The sequence below is a fragment of the Pithys albifrons genome, chromosome 15, assembly GCF_047495875.1.
Source record: "Pithys albifrons albifrons isolate INPA30051 chromosome 15, PitAlb_v1, whole genome shotgun sequence".
Lineage (NCBI taxonomy): Eukaryota > Metazoa > Chordata > Aves > Passeriformes > Thamnophilidae > Pithys > Pithys albifrons.
This window is the reverse complement of record NC_092472.1, coordinates 17,770,544-17,794,418: the sequence shown is the minus strand read 5'-3', so window position 1 is coordinate 17,794,418 and position 23,875 is coordinate 17,770,544. Positions and strand designations below refer to the sequence as shown.

Sequence of the window (23,875 nt, the reverse complement as noted above, 5' to 3'; positions counted from 1 at the left end):
ACTGTTTCACAGGCATGCTTGAATTAGAACATGGTAGTGTGTGAAAACTGCAGAGATTCAATTTTGGCAAGTGCATAACTTCATATAAACTATCACTAAACTTAATCTGTTGGAAACATCCAGGGTGAAGGTCCCCATCAGACCTACAGGTGTCACTAACTAAAGAAAACTCCTCTCAAATGCATCAGCATTGTGTGTGGGACAAAATGCAGTGACAGGATTGAAAATCCCCCATGGGGCTACTCCAGGTTTGGGTTTCATTTCAGAGTAACCTGGAGCTGAAGCAAAGCCATAAACCCAGTACCAGCCTCCTCCCTGCACCACCCTGCTGATGAGAAAAGGCCCTTTTGGCAGATTTCAGCTGGTCACACACACATCCTCACAATCCAAGGCTATTCCTGTGCTGATTTCTGAACCCATATCAGGAATAAATATATCTGTACCAATAAATATTCATTACAAGCCATCAAGTGACTGTCCTTGCCCAGAGTGGCATCACAAATACATGAAGTGAGACAGCCTGTTTTTTCCAGTGTGTCCATTCTGGGATTGCCTGTAGAGTCCCAGTGAGCTTTTCCCACTCTCCAGCTCACCAGTCCATTACTGCTCATCTCTCTTAGTTACTTCTGGATGAAACTGAGTCAGCCAGATGATGATATTGGCTTTCCAAGCAAAACACTGCTCCTGTCCCTCCAGAAATGCCCCCTGGGGACAGTGCCAGGTCAGCCTGTTGCTGTCCCAGCCTTGCACACCCACACAGAGGCCCATCCCACCTGAGCTGGGCACCCCAAGGGGCACATCTGGCTGCATCTGGGCAGTTCAGCTGTTGGGTAGGACATGGCAGTCCAGCTCTGGTGTTACTGCTGTGGATCTCACATCTGTGCAACCAGAATCCTCCAGCCTGCAGTAATTCAGAAAGTTCAGGTTGTCTCATTAATCTAATGAATCACCAGTGGATGACATCCTTGAATTGTCCATAAAAAGCAATTCCATGACTGTGTCCCAGTAATACCTTCAGTCTAATTAACACTATTGATCTGATTCAGTATTTAGACTGAAGGAGAATACAAGCCTTTAGGTTTATATGTAGTGTTTCTATATGTATTTGTATATCCCTATACATGTCCTGTCTGTGTGATAGAAAAATGATAATGGATTGGAACCAACAGGCTGAGAGAGGGAGGCTGAATCCAGCACAGAAATGTGCTGATCAAATCCCAGTTACAACACTGGAGAAAAACATGATGTGCCTGAGAGCAAATAGGGCTTCACCCTAATGAGCCCCATAATTAAACAGCAAAACTGCAGCATTTTAGCAAAGGCCACAGAGAACAGCTTTTTCATTAGAACTGGAAGGGGAACGATGGGGGGCAGAGTGGAACAACCTGGGCCTGGCTCTCCTTGGTGCTAACTCTGCTTTCAGCTGCTTCTGCATCGTTTCCTCCTCTTTCTTCCGTGCGCAGTCCGAGCTCGCTGGCAGCCCCTGCTGGAAAGGCAGGGAGCAGGTAAGGATGCACAGGAGCCAGGGAGTGCCTCTGGGATTTGGCAGCTTTTCCAAACTAAAGTTGGGAGAGCCGTGAATTTCCCCGTAGCTGCCCAGTTTCCCAGAGCTGTTTTCCAAACCTCCTCCAGCTGCCAGCAGTGCTCACTGATATTTGCCTAACGATCACTTTTTTCCAGGAGAGGTGGTGCCAGCAGAAAAAAAATGGGATTATAGTCTGTTAGTCGTGTGTTCAAGTGGCTAAAATGATGTTGCCTCTTTTCTTCCTCCTGCTCCTCCTCCTCTTTGTGCCTCTGCCTTGCCCACTCTGGCCGCGCATGCTTCTGTGTTCAGATCCTGCCTCTCCTAAGAAATGCAGAGCTCGCTTTGGCCTCAACCAACAAACGGACTGGTGCGGCCCGTGCAGGTGTGTATTGGCATCTCCCTCGGGGCAGAGGGGGCAGCTCCTCCCGCACCGGCGGGGCTGGGATGGTCTCTGAGCATCCTCAGAGCTGTTCTCTGAGCTGCCAGGGTCAGGCTGTGCCCCGGGTTTCTTACCCCCCTGGGCAATGCTGGTGTAATGCTGTACCTGTCCCTCAGCTGATGCACTTCCCTGGCTGTAAAATCTCATTTCCAGGGTGGACACCTCTGTGACCCTGACATGGGGCTTTTGTCCCCCTGTTAGTGATTTCCAATCGCATGAATAGCACCCCAGGGCCAGCAGTTAGTGGGTTTCTTTCTCTTACTTAAACTGAGCTAATGGTGTATTTCAAGAGCCAGCTCTTCCTGACCCTGACATTTTGCAGTTCCCCCCACGGGTGGGGTGGGACAGCCTCGAGCAGCACAACAGTGCAATGCCCTGACCCTCAGGCTCCCAGGGCATGGACTTGGCCAGGAGAAGGAAAGCTCAGTGACCAGCCAAGTGCTGCCTGGCTCAGGGGGGCTGCAAAGGCAGCCAGGCAGGGAAAGCTCCTGGGGATTCTGGCCCTGGGTGCTGGAGACAGAGGTCTGTGATTTGCACCACATTTTTATAGCAATGTCTTAAGGTCTGTATTGCTTGATGTCCTTACTGCAGCCTGAAGTGACTAAAATCATTTAGGGTGCCCAAATGTGGCCCAGACCTTGCTCTGGTCCCTGAGGCTGAACCCCAGGTGAGGTCCCTCCTGCACCTTGGGGTGCCACACCAGCAGAGCTCTCTGCTCAGCTTTTACACCCCAGACAGTGTCATCAAGCAGCATTTTTAAGTGATTAAGAATCTGGACAGAGCTCCCTTAGCATCTCATTAACACCTGAATGTCCGGAGGGGGCTGTTGGGGGCCCCCTCCATCCTGCAGCCTGTACCCTTCAGGCAGTTCCTTCGCCTTTGTTCTGCCTCTACTCCAGCTCTTAATTCAGCTTCTCTGCACAGCTTCCCGGTTAACACAGGCTGCTGGAGTGCTCGGAGCCCTTGGCATGCTCTGCTGTGTCCCCTGCGTCCCCACCCGCGGCAGCCAGAGCTGCTCTGCACTAACACTCTCCTGCCCTCCCTGCCCTGGTCACTGCCAACAGCAGCTCCCCCAGGAGGATTCCCACTCCACACCAGGGGTTAACTGGTTCTGAGTGGGTGCTGCTGCTCCAGAGCGCTCTCCCTCCTTCCCCACACCCTGGGCAAACACTCCAGGGTGCTGTAGTTCCTCCAGGGAGAGGGATAAGTTCCTGGAGGGAGGGAGATAAACCTCTTTAGCTGTGTGACATCCACCTCAGCACAACCCACGGCGGGTCCATTGTCAGCAACCTGCAGTGTCACTCCTGCTTTGTGTCCCCGTTACTTTAAATCAAATCAAGGAATTGAGAGGCAGATTCATGTCATCTTAAACAGGTCATTGAAACCCCATCCTGTGGCTGCTCCTGAGGTGTCTGTGGGAAACACAGCTCCTCCTCCGGCTTGTCTGCTCCAGGGAATCCCCACCCATGGAGAACACCCTCCGAGTTAAACCCTCCGTTCAGCGGGGCCATTGTGGTTCCTATCGCGTTAATTGGGTCACCACAGCTCACGATGGCACTGACAGCACCTGGCACTGCTCTCGTTCACATCCAGTGCAAGTCATGTTTAATACTGGACTAGTTAATACACATCCTCCCACTGCCTGGTTTTTCATTAGGAAGATCAAAGAAAGGTGTGTGCCCACATTAGTGAGTTCTCCATTTGATCTGTTTTCCTCAAATGAGGCAGCCAAGGCAGGGAGCTGGGTGGGGGGGAGATGTTCCTCTGCCTGTCTGAGCTGTAAAGTCATTACCACCATCTCCAGCAGAGGTATTATCTACCATTAATACCATCTCCCCTCACTACTATTAAGGTGACATCTTGAGAGCTCTTTTGTTTGAGGATCTGTACCGAGGTGCTGAAGGACCCACAGCAGGTGGCATGAGGGATGTGTCACACAGAGAGAAGGAAAATCAGCTCAACAAAGAGTGTGTGCAGACAAGACAGCGTGAGGGACTCTGGACAGCCAGGGGTGGTTAAAACAATCTGGGTGTACAAGATGACAGCTGGAGCTCAGGGCAAATATTGAGCAGAACTGGCAAGGGATGTGGAGGAGTTGTGCCCAAAACCAGACACAGCAAGAATGGTGTGATTTGTTTTTCTGAGACCCCCAAATTATAACATCCAAACAAATGGGAAAGCTGAATGTCTTCTCCAGGAGGGGTGCAGGGAGGTCCCTGCTCTCAAATGCTGTTTCTTCAGGACATTCCCATTCCCAGCAGGTTCCTTGCCAGAAGAACAGGGCTGGGGGAGGACAGCCCAGGGGGGTACTGTCCTGGAGAAACCCCCTTGGGTCAGTAAATCCTTCCCAGATGATGAGCTCTGTCTGTCACACTCCACAAAAGGGGAGTGTGGGCCTGGGTCTGTCACCATTGCAGGGCCATTCAGGTCCTGGCAAATCTTTCTGCCCAGTCAGGGGCTGTCCACATTGCATTTTGTACCTGTGCTCCACTTCTAAGGGAGAGGTCACATCCCAAGGGGAAGGTCACAGCAAACATTTCCTGCCCAGGAACCCCATGGGCTGAAGCAGGACTAGTAGCACTGTCAGGGCTGGTTTTCCCTCAGCTCAGTGAGCAGGTTAAAGCTGATCTGCCCTCTGAGGAGCAGTAAGTCCTCTGAAGGCCTTGGGGCTGCCCCAGCACCCAAAGCAGGACCTCAGACAGTCTCAGACCATCTCCAGCCAGTCCCAGGCCATTTCCTTCCCTCTTCCTGGATCTCTGTTGAGCACTTTCCACTCAGCTGCATCACTGAGTTGTCCTGGAGGTGGGAATGTACAGGACATACACTGAGATGCACAGAGAGCTGAGAGCAGGGGCTCCTGCTGCTGGAAGAAGAGCTGAGACCTGAGGTCAGGCTGGACAGGGCTTGGAGCAACCTGGTTTAGTGGGAGGTGTCCTTGCCCATGGCAGGGGGTGGGATGGGTTGAGCTTTAAGGTCCCTTCCAACTCAACCCATCTGTGGTTCTAAGTAGACGATTCTGTGCACAAGTCCAGGAAAGTGCTGGGAAATGGGCTCTTGGGACCTTCAGATTTTGAGGTGAGAAAAGCCAGGCCTGGTGTGAAGGGCAGTGTCCCAGCAGTGCCCCACCTGGCACTGCTGCCCACGGTGTGTGACACCTGTGGGTCCTTCATGGGCTCTGCAGGGAGGGGGCACCCCCAGGGGGCAGTGCTTTAGTCCTGAGCTTGTGAGACTGTCAGTCCCCACAGCCTCCCAGACCTCGAGGGGCTGCTGAGGAATGGCCTCCTGGCTGGATTTTTCTTCTTGTTTGAGGTTTTATTATTATTGTTGTGTTTAGTGTTAATATTTATATTATTAATTTATTTTATGTGGCTTCATTTTTATTATTTCCACTTTTGATTTTTATTATTTTGGGGTTTATTATTTTTCCTTTTTTTGCTATTTTCATTTTTTATTACTGCTTTTTTGATTTATTCCTGGTTTTATGACCTCCTCCTCCTCCTCTCCTGTCGTTGTGGGCAAACCCTTTCCCTTCACACCCCTTTCCCTACGAACCCCGTTCCCTGTGATCCCTTTCCCATCAATCCCATTCCCTGTGATCCCTTTCCCACAAATCGTTTCCTGAGATTTCTTTACCATCTGTTTCTTTCCCATCGAACCCTTTCGCTGTGATTCCTTTCCCACCGATCCTCTCCCTGTGATCCCTTTCCCATCGAACCCTTCCCATCGATCCCTTTCCCACCGATCCCTTTCCCATCGATCCCTTTCCCACCGATCCCTTTCCCATCGAACCCTTTCCCATCGATCCCTTTCCCGTCGAACCCTTTCCCATCGATCCCTTTCCCACCGATCCCTTTCCCATCGAACCCTGTCCCATCGATCCCTTTCCCACTGAACCCTTTCCCAACGATCCCTGTCCCATCGCTCCCTGTCCCACCGGGCGCTCCCCGCGGTCCCTGTCCCCGCCCAGCGGTGTCCCCGCAGCGCTGCAATCGCCGCCGGCCCGGCGGCTCCCGGGGCTGCCGGTGCCTCCCTCGCTGCTCACAGAGCGCTCTCTCCCCGCTCTTCCAGGAGGAAAAAGAAGTGCATTCGGTACCTACAAGGAGAAGGACGCTGTGCCAGCCCAGTTTCTTCCGATGGAAGTGCTATAGACTCCCCTCCATCCCCTCCGGACGCGCTCCGGTGCATCCCCTCCGCCGTCCCGGCAGAGCAGCTCGCAGCCCCCGCCGACCCCGCGCTCCGCGACCCGCCCGACCCCCGGCCCGTCTCCGCGCACCTCCCGCCCGCCTCCGGCCCCTCCAGAGCCGATCCCTCCAGACCCAGCCCCTCCAGAGCCGGCCCTTCCAGAGCCAGCCCCTCCAGAGCCAGCGCCCGGCGCTCCGCAGGCGCGGCCCCCGCGCACAGCCGCGCCCCCGCGGGGACATAGTCCCTGGGGACAGGCCCTGGGGACAACCCTGGGCACGCCGCTGGACAAGGACCAACCCCCTGCTCACGCAAAGCTTGGCAACAGGATCACTTAAGGATGATGGAAAACTCATCTGGTTGGGGTTTTTTATTTTGGAGGGTGCGGGTGATAAAGGTAAAAAAGCAATTTCAAAAAAGAAAAAAAAAAGTCAAAAATAAGTACTTGCCAAACTTTAAAGTGCTGATGAGTAAACAAGCCTTTTGTCCCTGCCCTGTGCTGCTTTTTTCTTTTTGGTTTGGGGTTTTGTTTTGTTTTGTTTTTCCTGCATTATCTCCAAGTGTGGCAGAGGGCAGAGCCGAGTCCCCAGCTTGCTGCTGCTGTAGGTGGTAAATGCTCCCGATCCAAGCCCGGCTTCCACTCCCTGCCCTCTGAGCTGCTTCAAAGTGTCCCAGATCTCTCCCAGCCACGACACCACGGAGCTGGAAAAGCTGGAATAGGAGCGTTTTTTAAAAGCCAATGTCTGAAAAGTAAACATAGCAATGCTGGTGCTCTGATCTGACCAGGTCGCAGGGAAATGAAATGGTCAAACCAGTGAGATGAATTTACTGAATTTCTTGTTTGAGAACAGGGAGATGTTGTTTACAGGCAGCAGGTCTGTGCAGACACGTCCCATCCCAAGGTCACGCAGCACCAGCCGGACACGGGCACGGACCGACTGCTGGAAGGGCTGGTGGTCACTCGGGACAGTGGGCAGGGGCTGCCCTGCTGTTTGGGGTGTGGAGTGTCACAGATCCCACCAGGCAGGCTGAGCAAAGCCTCAAAAAACTCTGTAGATTCTGTAAGCCCTGGCCTAACCCTGCCCCTCTGGGTGGGCAGCAGGCTGGGCCGAGGGCAAGGCCCATGCTGGCCCAGGGCTGAGTATGCTGAGCATCCTGCTGGCCCATGGGTAGGGACCATGCTGGCCCAGGGCTGAGGATTCTGAGCTCCTGAGCATCCTGCTGGCCCATGGGTAGGGACCATGCTGGCCCAGGGCTGAGGATTCTGAGATCCTGAGCATCCTGCTGGCCCATGGGTAGGGACCATGCTGGCCCAGGGCTGAGGATTCTGAGATCCTGAGCATCCTGCTGGCCCATGGGTAGGGACCATGCTGGCCCAGGGCTGAGGATTCTGAGATCCTGAGCATCCTGCTGGCCCATGGGTAGGGACCATGCTGGCCCAGGGCTGAGGATTCTGAGATCCTGAGCATCCTGCTGGCCCATGGGTAGGGACCATGCTGGCCCAGGGCTGAGGATTGTGCTGGCTCATGGGCAAGGACCATGCTGGTCAGGGCTGAGGATCCTGAGGATGCTGCTGGCCCAGGGCTGAGGATTCTGAGATCCTGAGCATCCTGCTTGGCCCATGGGTAGGGACCATGCTGGCCCAGGGCTGAGGATTCTGAGATCCTGAGCATCCTGCTGGCCCATGGGTAGGGACCATGCTGGCCCAGGGCTGAGGATTGTGCTGGCTCATGGGCAAGGACCATGCTGGTCAGGGCTGAGGATCCTGAGGATGCTGCTGGCCCAGGGCTGAGGATTCTGAGCTCCTGAGCATCCTGCTGGCCCATGGGTAGGGACCATGCTGGCCCAGGGCTGAGGATTCTGAGATCCTGAGCATCCTGCTGGCTCATGGCCAAGGACCATGTTGGTCAGGGCTGAGAATCCTGCTGGCCCATGGGCTGAGGATCCTGAGGATCCTGCTGGCCCAAGGGCAAGGCCCCTGCTGGCCCAGGGCTGAGGATCCTGCTGGCCCAAGGGCAAGGCCCCCGCTGGCCCAGCCACCCCCTGTGGTGAGCAGGGCAGTGGGGACAGGTGTGAGCAGGTGTCCCCAGGGCAGAGCAGCACTCCCCTGCAGGCATCCATCCCTCTGTGCCCACCCCTGTGAGATCAGAACCTTGTTTTTCATGACTCAGTGTGTAACTTTTTAAAAAAACCTTATTCTAGCTGTTTCTAAAGGATTCTCCCTCCACCCCCACGATGATGCCAAATGTTGATGTGTTCTCTCCACTTGAAAATGTCTGGTGGTGTATTTATATTTTGAGTTTGATAAACAAAAACACTGTGGACAGATTATGATCTCCCTGAACCAAAGTAAATCCCAAGTAATTCCAAGTTCTGGATTTACTTCAGCTTTACAGACTTCTCACAGAGACCACAATCTGGACCAGTGCAACTTTTTTCCTGCTTGAAAGAAATATATTCCAGATTGATGAAGAGAAAAATGATATCACACAGAGGGAGAGGGGGTCTATTTTTTTCCTATTTGATAGATGGGTTCTGGAGTACTGATTACAATTATGTGGTAATATTATTGTAAGAGTGGAAGAAATTTAAGATGACCTTTATAATGTACAAAATATTTTTATATTTTTTTCTTAATGCAAAAACACAAACCCTAATTTTTTACATTGGACTAAAAAACTTTTTAAACAAGTTTATGCCTCAAAGATTTAAAATTAAAAAAAAAAGCCAAACCTATTAGTCTGTAGAGCAGCTTTGGGTTTATTCCCTTTATTTAGGTAGTTTTGCTTATAGCAGTGTAGATTTTTTTTATTTCTGGTTTTAGGTTAAAAGATCTTATTGCTTTATTCCTCTCCTGTGTAAATGTAACTTCAGAAGCACTGACTGAAAGCCACGTGCACAAACCTGACAGGTTTGCAGAGAGTCATTTTAAAGCTGGAATCATTTTAACCCTTGGAGAAGTAGCATTACCTGATCCAATGCCAGCTGTGCACTCCTGTCCTGACTGCACTCGGAGGGTTAATTACTCAGCACTGGATCAACATGCAATTTGCTCATTTTAAATTATTTTAGCAAGCTTAGCCAACAGCATGTTCCAGTGCTGACCAGAGGAACTCAGCAGACTCTTGCCAGATCTGACATGGCCTCTTTAATCATTTGATTTAAAAAAAAAAATTAAAACACACACACAAAAAAAAGCTTAAAATAACCATGGCCATGTCTCAGCTCAGCAGCTGTCCCTGAGCCCCTCTGCTTTAAGGTGCTGTACAGGTGTCACCTCCTGGAGCACCCCAGGTGACAGAGCAGCCCCCGTGCCCTGCTGTGCCCCCAGCTGGGTGTGGGGCTGGGGTGGGATGGAGGAGGGAACTGCACAGCAGAGCAAGGGCAGGGATAAAGGAAGCAGCAGGTGTGAGGGGAGGGCCCTGATCACTGTCAGGCTGGCAGAGGAGCCCTCACCCATCTCACACCCTCTGGGACTTGCCCCACTTATCTCAAGGCTCCCCTGGCCCCCACACAGGGCTGTGGTCCCTGCCCCGAGCAGCAAAAGGCCCACCTGTGTTACAGCCTCCTTATTCCACCCTCTTCCTGCCAAATCTCCTTGGGGAAAGGCACCACTGCCCTCTCCAGGAGCCTTTCCTCTGCCCTCGTGGCATGGGAGCATTTCCAGGGCCCCAGAGCCAGAGCACTCACACCCACACCCTTCCTGCCCGTGCTCTGCTCTGCACACACAGGTTTGCAGCCAGACCTCGCCCACAGCATGAGCTCACAACAGCCACCTGTGAGACTGGAAGCAGTTTATACTGGGGCAGCAGAGACAACTCACTTATTTTTACTCCAAAACACAGCAAAGATATCTTTAAGCTGCCACTTTCCAAGACAAAACAGCAGGACAGATTTCTGTTCCATGCCCCAGGGCTGATAACTGATGCCAAAACAAAGTTACTTCCATTAATACCAAAAAAACCCTGTCTTTAGAACTGCTATATGAAGTGTTGCTATTTTGTGTTATTATTCTTTTTTAAGAGAAGGAAAACTTTGCCCTTACGTTTTTATCTCAACAAGAATTTTTTTTTAGTTATTTTACAGCAATTTTAACTCTTCCTGAAATAGGTATTTGAACTCCTGAAATCAATTGGAATGTGGAAGTCCTGGAAGTACCACTTCATTAAACCAAGTAAAACCACTGTGTGTATGTAGCAGGGATAAATGTTTTGCAGCTGTACTTTCATTTGTCCAATGACTATCCATCATTTGTTGTACTTTTTTTACTTCACTGAGTTTGTATTTTTTGGCTTTTATGTTCAAAATATGTTTATAGCTTTATAAATAAAGTAATTGCCAGACTGGCTGTTCAAAGGAGGCCACTGGAAGTTATAATCCTATCAAACTCTCAAATCACTTTCTTAGCATTGAAGAGAACTCCTGCTTGCCTTTTTTTTTGTTTCCCTTCAGCATTTGGATGTATAAGTAGTTTTTAGAATAACTACCACTAGTCTTCAATGGGTAAGACTGAAATAGTAAAGCAAGAGTAAGAAGAAATACCTTTTCTACAATCCCCACTGACACTCAGCCTTCCCTCTCCCTACCCCCAACACTTAATCCCTTCAGCCAAGCAGAGCCTGAGCCCTGATCATGCCATGGCTTTGGAAAAAACAACGTTAAGGAAGCACCAGACAAGTTAAACAGCAACTGAAAGTGTAACAGTGGGAAATCAATGTTTGTGTGTGTGTGTCCCCTTTGGGAATTTCAGCGTTCCCAGCTGGGGTGTGTTGGAGCAGGAAGGGCAGGCAGCAGCCACATGGCAGCCCAAGCTGTCTCAGCACCTCCCCAGTGTCCTTCTCTACAGCAGAGCAGTAATGGCACTGGAGAGAGAGAAAAAAACCCAAAACCCCAAGTTCTCCAGCTGCCATCCAGGCCAGGCAGCCACAGAATATGAGTCCGAGTCACTACTGGAGGGGAATTTCAATGAGAGAAAATAAGCAGTATGGAATCCTAAGTACACCAAGCCTCCTGAGAGCACTACAAATCTGTTGCCACAGAGCAGCCCATCCATCCTGCCCCTCTAGAGCTGCCTCAGTACCCACAGCCCCCTGGAGAGCTCAGCCGGGGCTCCCTGAGTGCCCACAGCCCCCTGGAGAGCCCGGCCGGGGCTCCCTGAGTGCCCACAGCCCCCTGGAGAGCCCGGCCGGGGCTCCCTGAGTGCCCACAGCCCCCTGGGGAGCCCGGCCAGGGCTCCTCCACTGCAGTGTTGGGCCACCATAGGCTGGGCCTCGGGCCAGTTGCTCTAAGAACTGGCAAGTTGTATCACAGCTGTGCTTATGGCATGAGCAGGAGCAATGCAATGGGGAAGACAAACTGCCTCTTCCTCACCCTCCAGCACGGTGAGGCCTCATGTGAGGCGGTGTCTGCTGCCAAACACGGACACAGGTCTTGTGACAAGCACCTGAAGGAATTTATACAGGTTTCTACTAAACAATTACAGGCTTCTGGATGAGCCACACAGCACCCTGAGGGTGATCCAGGATATTCTGGAACTCTACAGAACTACACACAGATTGATGCATTTCACAGAATCAGAATGGATTGGGTTGAAAAGCCCTCTGAGATCATGAAGTCCAACCCTTGATCCAACTCCAGTCCCTTTACCAGATCATGGCACTCAGTGCCACGGCCAAGCTTACCTTAAAAACCTCCAGGGATGGGGAATCCACCCCCTCTCTGGGCAGCCCATTCCAATCCCTGAGCACTCTCTCTGCAAAGAATTTCTTTCTGATCTCCAACTTCAATTTCCCCTGGCAGAGCTTGAGCCCATCGTGCCCCCTTGTCCTATTGCTGAGTGCCTGGGAGAAGAGACCAACCCCCACCTGGCCAGAACTTCCCTTCAGGCAGTTCCAGACAGTGCTGAGGTCACCTCTGAGCCTCCTCTTCTCCAGGCTAAACACCCCCAGCTCCCTCAGCCTCTCCCCACAGCACTTGTGCTCCAGTCCCTTCTCCAGCCTCACTGCTCTTTGGATGACCCTGGACCGTGGATTTCTTGTGAGAATCCAGAATGAACTGAACATTAACTACAAACGCAGCCCCAGAAGTGCCACCCAAAGGTTCTGCTCCAGCAGCAGTTTCCAACTGAGGTGCATTTCCTGCAGGAGAGGCTGCAGCACATCCAGCAACAGCAGGGCAGTATTTTCTGCCCACTGACAGAATCTAACCCACCTCTGTAACCTGCACAGCAGCAGCAAGGCAGGCACAGCCACCTCAGAGCAGGCAGGTGAGTAGCAGCTGCACACAAAGCACAGCCTTAAAGCTGCTTTGGAGAAAGTTATAACGCTGCCAAAATGGTTACAAAGACTACCCAACAGTTAGGAAGTACCAAAAATATATCCATCCATCTGGATGTTTAACCATCACTTGAAAGTTGCCCACTGTGTCTTGCATTACTCACTGAACACAATCTTTACATCTATTTCATTCCAATTAACCACTGTCTCATTACTGAGTATACAAACAACAGCACAGTAAGACTGTCTAGTTCCAAATAACTAGAACCATTTGCAAACAAAAGTTTAAAAGCCCTTTATTAATTCAGAAGTGAAACACCGATATTTAAAGTGAGATAAGTATGTTTATTAAGGTTCATTCTACTCTAAGGTTTATACAGAGAATGGAATGCAATACAAGCCAAGAGCACACCTCAAAGATCTACCACACAACCATCCCCTACTCCCTATAAGGGAACTGTAAAAAAAAAATAAAATAAAAATCAGAAAACCAGTTACTGTTTAACTAGTTGCAAGTGGCTTTGTCCAAAGAAGTTAAGCTTGATACTGCATTAGCTTGGTATGCAATAATTAGGTCTCTACAAGCTGAAGTATCACACACAGAGGCAGATGATTTCCTGTGGACACATGAAACCATGTTTTCAAGAGCTACATCACAAGGGTTCTTTAAAACTGCCTAAAAACCAGCCACTAATGGCATGCACAGGTCAATAATATTAACTTTGGTAATGTCAGTCATTTTTGGTCAGATCTGGGTTCCACTTTGAACAGTGACATGTATAAAAACACACCCATCCTGTGCATAAAGCCACACACTTTATTTGCTACCAGCTAGAGGCAGGTCTTCAAGACAGGGCTGGAGTAGTCAAATTAACTGCCAGGAGCTTGCTTAGTTCTGGATCACATTTTCACTAGTCTATAAGGCAAGACTAACAGGACAAGCAAGTGGTCAAATCTTTCATTATTATTTTTTTTAATGCAGGACAAGAACCACTTTGAAAATCATAGAGCTTTAAGTAACACTAATTTTTCCACAATGTTTTTGGAAGAAATTCAGCAATTTTTTTACATTACTTAGTTCCCCAAGACACATTCTAGTTCTTCTTCCTGAAACTATCAATACCCTGTAAATACAAGTGTTTTGCTCTTCTTGAGGAAGAAGTTATAGGTGTTGTTATTTACAACAGTCAATCCTTAGCACTGTAACTGGACTTGAACAGTTTAAAAGTGTAATAAAAATGGTAACCTTAAGTGCTACTTCCCATACAGAATCCACACTTAATTTTTATTCTTTGCAAAGTAAAAAGACATCCAATTACACTAGTAAAAACTCAAAGATTTAGATGGGTACTCAAAAAACCACTACACATGCAAAGGGAACAATATCCTGCTAACACAAGTTCATTTGCTGCTGCATTTGTCTAATATTAACAATTATGAACAGGGCAGTGCAACTAGTATTGGAACAATCCTTACAGTGTTCGAGTGTCAGGCACAAAACTTCACTTCTCTTCACACCACTGGTTCTCCTTACGTACCTGGAAGAGCAGTTCAACCATTAATAAGGTGCAATCAACTCCCAAGAGTTGGCTGTACATTCCCATAAGTATCCAGGGTTATTTCCTGCAGGGAGGCACAATCTTGGAGCAGCTGGAACTCCTCATGCAGGGTTTGCAGTTGGAAAGTCAGCCTTCTAAACTTTTTATCAATATAAGCCAAGAAACTTATTTCTCATGCCTAGATTTGAGTAAAACTGAATTTTTTTCACCAAGTAAAGCCAATGGATTAAATTAAGTGTAACTTGCTTGTTCATGACATAGCACTGAAGACAAACCCAAGTGTACAACTCGGTCCCTTCATACTCAACCAAGGCACCTTGTGCTGCTCTTTCTCAGCTCTGCCATTTTGCAGTTGGGTGGTTGTTCAACCTTTAAGGTCATTCTGTTCATTACTTAGAGATGAGAAACCAAACCCTTCCCTTTCCAGCCACATTTTCAGCATTTCTCCTACAGCAAACCAAGGCTGCCACAACCAGCCCCACCTGCCTTCTCACCACACACACCCTGGGGCCAGAAAATCAATGTGCTGGTTGGACCTTTCCAGCTAATGGGCTGCAAGTGCAGCAGACACCAAAAGGATTTTTACTCGTAGTAACCCAGTTATGAGGACCTGATGCATTAGTTTGTATTAATTAACAAGTCAGGTGCATCACACAGCACCACACAGTAACCCAGGTGAGTGATAATTAACCCCAGATAAGTACCTGTGCTTCTTCCTCCTCAGTGAAGTCATTCTTAATATTGAATGTCTTGCGAATTTCTTCCGGAGTTTTCCCCTTGATCATGTTTGCAACTGTCTTGCATGTGACATCAAGCAAACCTTTGATGTCCAAGTAATTTGCAGCCTGTGGAAGAGTTTGAAGATTTAAAGCCTCCATATCAATACTCTGCCTCTGTGGCTGTGCTGCCAAAGTTGTGCTCACACAAACTGGAGAATAACTGCAAACATCACCTGCACCCTGAGAAGCTTCCAGTCAGACCCTCCAGGTGACACCACCCAAAACTTGTATGCCAAACAGCAGGGAGGTCATTTGTACCCTGACAAACATCCCCCCCTGCTCCTGCTTGTGCACAGAGCTTTGAGAAGTCTGGAAGCACCCCAGAGCTCAGTGCTGCAGTGCTGTTACCCAGCCAGGGAAGGTGGTGTGGGCTCACAGGACCCTACACGGTACAACTTTAGCAGTCAAATTTGTTAATTTGTATGCAGATCTGCAGAGCTCCATTGCCAGAATAAGCCTCAAGAGGCACAAGAATATCCAGACTAGTAAACTGGCTGATAAGAGCACAGATTAATGCCAGAACCACTGGCCCTCCCTCCCCACATCCCCCTCCCAGTGACTCAAGAAGCACAAAGCTGTTTCTCAGGTGCACTGACAGAGCTCCCCTCACAGGCACAGCCTTTGCACTTTTCCACCATACCTACCAGGATAAGCTCAAAAAGGGTTCCTTGGTCGACTTTCAGAAACTCTTGATCCCACACAGGGATGTCATCTGTTCTTTTTTCTTTGTTCTCATCATCCTCAGGAGGAGGTGGATCATCCTTGTGATGGGTGCACCACTGAATCACCTAATTATGGGTTGGATATTAAAGTTTTATCCAAGTGATTCTCCCTTTGGGCCCCAACTATAACTTTACTTTGAAAGAAATGTATATTTTTCTCCAGATTAATGCTAGAATCATGTATGAACATGCTCAAATCCCCAGTATTTTCATTTTAGAACCACTGAGCCCCAAACTCAGACTGCAGCAGCCTTCAGGAATCCCAGCAGAGACAGCAGGACATTAATTATTTCATTACTAATGAAAAGCCAGCTGCTGGTGCTATGAAGTTATTACACCCTGTGCTAACACACGCAGGGCTGTGCAAAGCAAACCCAAACCTCACTTTGCAGTGTTTGATATGTTTGTAGAAATACAATTTTTATTAAGCAGAGCAGTAACAGCCACCAGCAGGTCACGCTCACCCCAGTGCAAAGTTCACCTGGCAAGTCTGCCTTGAAAAAACACCCAACAACACCAGCTTGGAAACAAGCAATCTCATCACCCAGCCAATTAAAGGAGCAGGGACCTACAGCAAACAAAAGCCTGGTCCATTTCACCAACCCCAGAGATGTCACACGTGTGAAGTTACTGCTGTGTGTGTTCACTGAGAGAGAATTCCTGACCCTGCATTTACCCCAGAGCAGCCACAACAGGCTGGGGCTTATTTTGGCACCACATTTTCTGTTCCAGAGGAAAAGCATCTTAGACACCAACACACTCCTCTCACCTGACCCTGTTACCACAGTCTGGCAGCGACTTCACCACCAGCAGGTGCACAAAGTGTCCCTTAAGCACCGTCACTGCCCCCCCCCGGCACCCTCACTGCCCCCCCCTGGCACCCTCACTGCCCCCCCCTGGCACCCTCACTGCCCCCCCCCTGGCACCCTCACTGCCCCCCCCCGGCACCATCACTGCCCCCCCCCTGGCACCATCACTGCCCCCCCCCTGGCACCATCACTGCCCCCCCCCTGGCACCCTCACTGCCCCCCCCCGGCACCCTCACTGCCCCCCCCCTGGCACCCTCACTGCCCCCCCCCCCCGGCACCCTCACTGCCAGCCTCAATCCTTCCCCTGCACCTCTGCATCCCATGGGCAGCCCCCTCAGCTCACAGAATGCAGCTCAGGTCGGTGCTTTAACACCAGGCAATGCCAGTGTGCACAGATGCCCAGCACCCCAGGAAGCCTGCCTGGCCTCCAGCTGTTCTTCCACAAGGTCACCCACTTGGATCCCTGCCATGACCTCCTGCCAGCCCTACCCACTTCCCAGATATCCCAGTTCATGCACCTGGATTTGGTTAAGCTTGTAGCTAGCACAGGAAAAGTATGTTTTATGTAACTTCCCAATACCCAACCCCCAGGATGAAGTTCCCCTCTCATTTCTGCCATCCAGCACAACCAGCATCTTATCTTACCTTCTTTAAGATTGCTGCATTAACATTTGGAAGAGGGACTGGGTCATCATCACCTTCATCATCCATTCCCAAGTCTAAAAATGAAAACATGACTCAGCAATTGGCACACAAAACCACTGACTGAACTGGGAAGCTTCACCAATCACTTTTAACAACACTGGGGCTGAGTGATTTGTAGCAAAGGACCTCCTAGATTTGTAGCAAAGGATCTCCCAGTTGTGGAGTCAGGAGATTTTAGAAAGCTTTGTGGGCTATGGCTGCATTTACACCTCCTGGGTTACACTGAGATTGAGCTGAGGGGCAAACAGAGCTGCCCCATCACAGGACAGCATCAACAAAGCATCACCTACAAGCAGTCAGATACTGTGAGAACAGAACCTGCTATTCAGTGTTCTGAGAACAGAGATGTTGAATAACCTGACAAATATTTATGTATTTTTACCACTTACACAGTTCAATCCACAAATTCCAACTCAGAGAATCATAGAATGGACTGGAAGAGACCTCAGAGATCATCAAATCCAACCCTTGATCCAACCCTACTGTGATCACCAGCCCAGGGCACAGAGTGCCCTGGGCTGGTGATCACAGTAGGGTTGGATCAAGACATGGTGGATTCTCTGTCCCTGGAGGTGTTTAAGAGGACACTCAGAGCCACATCCAGTCCCTTCTCCAGCCTCGTTGCTCTTCTCTGGCCCCGCTCCAGCCCCTCAATCTCTTTCCTCAACTGAGGGGCCCAGAACTGAACACAACACTCAAGGTGTGGCCTCCCCAAGGCAGAGTCCAGGGGAAGGGTCACTGCCCTGGGCCTGCTGGCCACGCTACTTTGGATCCAGGCCAGGATCCCATTGGCCTTCTTGGCCACCTGGGCACACTGGTGGCTCCTGTTGAGCTTCCTGTCCCTCAGTCCCCCCAGGTCCCTCTGCCTGGCTGCTCTCCAGCCACTCTGTGCCCAGCCTGGAGCACTGCAGGGGGTTGGGGTGGCCAAAGGGCAGGACCTGCACTTGGCCTTATTGAACTTCATCCTTTTGGTGGTCCCTGATGCTGAACACAGCCCAGCCCTCCAGCCCTGCCCCTCTGACTGCAGCCCCCAAAGCACAAACTGCTGTTCAACCACCTGCACTGCAAACACAGCTCAGTGTTTCAGTGCCTGGTTGTCCCCCAGGTTGGCACAGGCAGGTTTAAGGTGCCCACCTCACACACTCCCCATGTTTATCCTGCCCTCCATCACCCCCTGAGTGCCACTGAACACCAGCAGCCCCTGCAGGAGAAAACTGAGAGGAATTTGCTCCCTGCTGCACTCCATTTCCTGCTCATGCTGCCACTCATGTTCAACAGCATCCCACCACCAGAACAAAGGTGTTCAATGCCTGATGTACCTCACCCATCTTATTTTTACTGTTCTTACAAGGTGTCACAACCAAAGATTTGCACCCAAGAACACGTTTTTTAACTACACCTACAGAAATATTTTTTTCCTAAGTTAATTCATGAATACATCCAAAAACTTGGAAAGAACCCCGACCCAGTAAACAATGAGGATTTGCACCAGAGGGATTAGCCACAGCTTGCTCTGTGTCCCAGCCATCTGGCAGCCTTCCCCTCCCCCACCACCAGCCCTTTTGTTTCAAATTTATGTCAGCAGGAGATCAGAACTCAGTATTTATCCCAAATAATGTAACTGCATCCACAAGCTCACAATACACACTTCACTTCAGCTCTTTCTGGCATTATTTAGGGTCTCTCACTCCATTTAAATGATATTTACATTCTAAGACTGGTTACTGTGATTAAATAAGTCTTTAATATCATTAATGCTGTGTTTGCTTGGCAGGGCAGTGGGTGTGTTTTACTGGCACCCCCCTAAGTGCCTTTCACAGGAGCTCAGCACCCACAACAGCCTCAGCTACACCAGCAGCTGCTCCAGCTGCCCTGGCAGGACACAGAGAGCTGCTCCACAGGCCTGGGAATGCTTTTCCAGCACAATTCCTGTTCCAGAGGCTTTCTTGAACACACAGTCTGTGCCCACAGGGACCCTCAGGGTCTCACTCACCTTCCAGCATAGTCTTTATAGTCACAGACTGCTTTGCAATTTCAACATCCACCTCGAAGATTTCTCCATCTGAACTCTGCAGTTTAATTGAAGGCATCTGCAAGAGAATGGGACAGTTATTTCCACACAGGATTAGCAGATGTTACAAGTTCAGCTGACCCCAAGATGTACATCACACTTGCTGTCCATGTTGCTCCTTCCAACAGCAGAGCCCAGAGCCACTTAAAGCACACCTGGATTATTCACTGCTTGAATCAACTCATTAACCCTCATGATTAAGAAACAAGGATTGATCAAAGGATAACATTAATTTAGGTGTTTTTCTTAATTTGAAAGCATAAAATACACAGAATTTATCAGTCATAGTGCTTGTATTTTTTTACAGTGCAACACTAGAGCTGTTTTCTCTCAAATTAATCTTCAACACCTGCAAACACCACTTATCTCAAACCCAAACAACTGCTCCTCCCTTTGACTGCTCAGAGGATGTCAGATCTCCAAAGCAGTTCCACCTGACAGCCTCTGGAACAGAACCACAACATTGGGCTTGGAAGGAATTCCTCTGGACAGAGTCTAGGCCAGCCTCCCTTGCTCCAAACAGAGTTAAACAAACCAGGTTACTGGGGATCAAAGGATTTCCTTCAAAAGAGTGTTTGGTTTTCTCAGGAGACTGAACAGCAACACAGCCCTGGGAGGAAGGTTTTCAGCACTCCCTGCTGCTCTTGCAGAGCAGGAAGTTGGATCAGCACTTTGTCAGCATCTGATATGACCGTGCATTTTAACCAAGTCTCTCAAACAAACTGCAATAAAACCTACAATAAAAACAAATCAGAGAATCAGAGAATGGATTGGGTTGGAAAAGACCTCCAAGATCAGCAAGTCCAACCCTTGATCCAACCCCACTGTGATCACCAGCCCAGGGCACAGAGTGCCCTGGGCTGGTGATCACAGTGGGGTTGGATCAAGATGTGGTGGATTCTCACTCAGTGCCTCATCCAGAGAATCACAGAATCACAGAATCAATTGGGTTGAAAAGACCTCCGAGATCATCAAGTCCAACCCTTGGTCCAACTCCAGTCCCTTTGCCAGATCATGGCACTCAGTGCCACGGCCAAGCTCACCTTAAAAACCTCCAGGGATGGGGAATCCACCCCCTCTCTGGGCAGCCCATTCCAATGCCTGAACACTCTCTCTGCAAAGAATTTCTTTCTGATCTCCAACTTCAATTTCCCCTGGCAGAGCTTGAGCCCATCGTGCCCCCTTGTCCTGTTGCTGAGTGCCTGGGAGAAGAGACCAACCCCCACCTGGCCAGAACTTCCCTTCAGGCAGTTCCAGACAGTGCTAAGGTCACCTCTGAGCCTCCTCTTCTCCAGGCTGAACACCCCCAGCTCCCTCAGCCTCTCCCCACAGCACTTGTGCTCCAGTCCCTTCTCCAGCCTCATTGCTCTTCTCTGGACTCACTCCAGATGGCATAAGCAGAAACACAAACTCTACAAGGAAACATCTTTGCAGATCTTTAGCACCTCAAACTCAGAGGAACAGCACATGGCACAGCAGCCAGGAGGTCACAGCTCCTGCCTGACACTGCCCTGTGTGGGTATCGCTGCACCTGAACCAGCTGAAGGACTCAACAAACACAACCCTCTGGCCACAGGAATTTTGTAACCTGGTTTAGGATGTGTTGTAAGTTCCTTTACTTTGTTAGCAGCAAACCATTGCAACAGTTTTACTCTCCCAGGCACTCAGCAATAGGACAAGGGGGCACGATGGGCTCAAGCTCTGCCAGGGGAAATTGAAATTGGAGAGCAGAAAGAAATTCTTTGCAGAGAGAGTGCTCAGGCATTGGAATGGGCTGCCCAGAGAGGGGGTGGATTCACCATCTCTGGAAGTTTTTCAACTGAGCTTGGCTGTGGCACTGAGTGCCATGATCTGGTAAAGGGACTGGAGTTGGACCAAGGGTTGGACTTGATGATCTCAGAGGTCTTTTCCAACCCAATCCATTCTGTGATTCTGTGGATGTGGCACTGAGTGAGAATCCACCACATCTTGATCCAACCCTACTGAGGCAGTGAGTGAGAATCCACCACATCTTGATCCAACCCCACTGTGATCACAGTGGGGTTGGATCAAGGGTTGGACTTGCTGATCTTGGAGGTCTTTTCCAACCCAATCCATTCTATGATTTCTTTTTTTTCCTGGAGTTCCCTGCTCCAAGCTCCCTGAAGTGTTCGTACAGCCTGCAGGGCCCTGGGAACAGCTCTGGGAACAACCCAAACCAACCTCAATTCCTTTCCCAGTGCTCTCCCCTCACCAAACCCATGAGCTTTGCACACCATTTCCTGAACCACCAACAGTGGATGAGCTGGAGCTCCTGCAGCAAACTTGAAACAGCCCTTTTGGAAAGCTCAGCCTGCAAACCCCAGGCCAAGGCAGGCCCAGCCAACACACATTATTAAGCAGCTCCCACCAGGCTGGAGCCCTCACTGCTTTAATTTCCATTTGGCAGAGAGCAGCCAGTTAATGTTTACACAGCAACGAACCCCTACATGACAGAGCTACTTCTAATTAAGATGTGTGTGTGGTTGGAAAAGACCTCAGAGATCATCAATCCAACCCTTGATCCGACCCCACTGTGATCACCAGCCCAGGGCACTCTGTGCCCTGGGCTGGTGATCACAGTAGGGTCGGATCAAGACGTGGTGGATTCTCACGTTATTTTTATACCACAGAGCTCAGTCCCGTGGAAAACTAAAAAAATAGAGATATTTTTTCGGACTGGCAGCAGCGCTGGGGCGGCAGCACCGGTGACTAAGCAGCCGAGTCCGCGCGGCGTTCCTGGACAGCGGCAGAACCGGCTGGAGCAGCTGCGAGCGCGACACAAACGCGACGTTAATTCCCAGCCTGGAACGCCGCGCTCAGCGCCCTCCGGATGGATCCATCGCCTCTCCCGGGGTACCGGGAGGGGAGACACTCAAAGCTGGGGGGGACACACCGGGGGCTGCAGAGGCCTCTCCGCACCGACCCCGTGGGCTCCGATGCGGTCCCGAGCGCTGCGGAAACACCGGGGACTACAAAGGCCTCTCCGCACAGACCCGGCGGGCCCCAACGCGGCCCCGAGCGCTTCGGACACACCGGGGGCAGCACCAGAGACTGCAGAGGCCTCTTCCCACCGACCCCGTGGGCTCCAACTCGGCCCCGAGCGCTCCGGATACACCGGAGGCTGAAGAGGCCTCTCCGCACCGACCCCGTGGGCTCCAACTCGGCCCCGAGCGCTGCGGACACACTGGCGGCTCTAAAGGCCTCCCCGCACCGACCCCGCGGGCCCCAATGTGGTCCCGAGCGCTGCGGACACACCTGGGGGTGACACACCGGGGGCTGCAGAGGCCTCTCCTCACCGACCCCACGGGCCTCAATGCGGCTCCGAGCGCTCCGGACACACCGTGAGCAGCGCCGGGGGCTTCAGAGGCCTCTCCGCACAGACCCCGCGGGCTCCAATGCGGCCTCGAGAGCTGCGGACACACCTGGGGCTACAGAGGCCTCTCCGCACAGGCCCCGTGGGCTCCAATGCGGTCCCGAGCGCTGCGGACACACCGGGGGCAGCATCGGGGGCTGCAGAGGCCTCTCCGCACCGACCCCGCGGGCCCCAATGTGGTCCCGAGAGCTGCGGACACACCTGGGGCAGCACCGGGGACTGCAAAGGCCTCTCCGCACCGACCCCGCGGGCTCCAATGTGGTCCCAAGAGCTGCGGACACACCTGGGGGTGACACACCGGGGGCTGCAAAGGCCTCTCCGCACAGACCCCACGGGCCCCAAGCGCTGCGGACACACCGGGAGCAGCACCGGGGGCTGCAGAGGCCTCCCCGCACCGCACCGACCCCGCAGGTCCCAACGTGGCCCCGAGAGCTGCGGACAAGCAGGGCCCGGTCGGGGCAGCCCCCCGCAGGCCGCTCAGCACCCCCGTGCGCACCCTCACAATCCCCCGCGCTCCGCCGGCCCCGTTTCCCCCTCCCCGTGTCCCCCCGGTCTCACCGCGCTGGCGGCGGCGGCTCCGGTCGGACCTGCGGCGGTGGCGGCGCTCGGGCCTGACTGCGGCGGCGCCTTTATAGGGGGCGGTGAGGGGTGAGGACCCGCCCCCCGCCGCCTCGTACCGCCGGGCTGCCCGCCGCGAACGCCTGAGCGGAACGCCGCGCCGCCGGTGCCGAGCGGCGCCGAGCGCGGGCCGCGGTGCAGACGCGGACCGAACCGCCCCTTCCGCGGGGTGCGGGGCGCGGAGCGGAGCCCTGGGCAGTGCGCGGAGCGGCGCGGCCGCGTGGGTGTTTTCAGGCAGCGATGGGGCCGCACAGTGGGCGGTGCCGCGGGCCCTGAGGCGCGGCCTGGCCCGGCCGGTGAGGGAGCGCGGCCTGTGCGGGCCCGGCCGGGGCTGTCCCAGCGCTGCGGGGGCGGCGGGGCCGGGGCTGGAACGGGAGGGACATCGGCCCGTGGGCCAGCGGCGCTCGCCCCGAGGCGCCCACGGTGCGGGGTGTCCCTCCCGGGGAAGGGCCGAGGCCGCGGGGGCAGCGCAGCGTCAGGGCCGCGCCGGCGGCGCAAACCGTGTAACTAAAGAAACGCGCTGCAAACCCGCACGGGGTCCGTTCCAGCCCAAACCCGCCCGGCTGCGAGTCCCAGCCCGCCCGGGGGTTCCAGTCCAGACTCGTCTGGGTTCTGTTCCAGCCCAAACCCGCCTGGGATCCAGCGCGGACCCTCCCGTGTTCCAGCCCAAACCCGCCCCGGTTCCAGCCCGAACCCACCCGGGGTCCAGCCTGGACTCTTCCGGATTCCAGCCCAAACCCGCCCCGGTTCCAGCCCGAACCCGCCCGGGTTCCAGCCCGAACCCGCCCGGGTTCCAGCCC

At 52.1% G+C, this 23,875-nt stretch overlaps 2 protein-coding genes across 9 annotated transcripts in view; one reads left to right on the top strand and one right to left on the bottom strand.

The window, feature by feature from the left end:
* Positions 1 to 10,503, top strand: part of TCF7 (transcription factor 7) — a 75,467-nt gene extending 64,964 nt beyond the window's left edge. For 4 of the 6 annotated variants that reach the window (XM_071570657.1, XM_071570655.1, XM_071570656.1 and 1 more), the window contains 2 exons: positions 1,835 to 1,907; positions 6,033 to 10,503. In XM_071570657.1, the coding sequence (XP_071426758.1) occupies positions 1,835 to 1,907; positions 6,033 to 6,387 (428 nt within the window). In that variant the 3' untranslated portion in view covers positions 6,388 to 10,503. The remainder of the gene's footprint in view (positions 1 to 1,834; positions 1,908 to 6,032) is intronic. The other 2 variants (XM_071570659.1, XM_071570658.1) reach the window with 1 other exon arrangement.
* A 2,195-nt stretch (positions 10,504 to 12,698) lies between these two features.
* On the bottom strand, positions 12,699 to 23,124 carry SKP1 (S-phase kinase associated protein 1). Of its 3 annotated transcripts, XM_071570395.1 has the most exons (7): positions 23,016 to 23,124; positions 18,986 to 19,082; positions 16,933 to 17,006; positions 15,401 to 15,544; positions 14,682 to 14,822; positions 13,895 to 13,956; positions 12,699 to 13,035 (listed from the first exon to the last, which is right to left on the bottom strand). In XM_071570395.1, exons 2-6 carry the CDS (start codon positions 19,080 to 19,082, stop codon positions 13,921 to 13,923), a joined length of 492 nt encoding a protein of 163 aa, XP_071426496.1. In that variant the 5' UTR covers positions 23,016 to 23,124; the 3' UTR covers positions 12,699 to 13,035; positions 13,895 to 13,920. The 3 variants fall into 3 exon arrangements, with proteins under 3 accessions (XP_071426496.1, XP_071426494.1, XP_071426495.1); XM_071570393.1 differs by having other exon boundaries at positions 12,699 to 13,956; XM_071570394.1 differs by lacking the exon at positions 23,016 to 23,124 and adding an exon at positions 22,659 to 22,740 and having other exon boundaries at positions 12,699 to 13,956.
* Positions 23,125 to 23,875: the final 751 nt, after the last annotated feature.

What these genes read in the sequence shown, in the direction of transcription:
- SKP1 (XM_071570393.1), bottom strand. Translation starts at nt 19,082, where the DNA reads ATGCCTTCAATTAAACTGCAGAGTTCAGATGGAGAAATCTTCGAGGTG. An exon ending in TATAAAGACTATGCTGGAAG is followed by an intron (nt 17,007 to 18,985) that starts GTGAGTGAGACC and finishes TTTCATTTTTAG; the next exon opens with ACTTGGGAATGGATGATGAA. An exon ending in ATGCAGCAATCTTAAAGAAG is followed by an intron (nt 15,545 to 16,932) that starts GTAAGATAAGAT and finishes ACCCATAATTAG; the next exon opens with GTGATTCAGTGGTGCACCCA.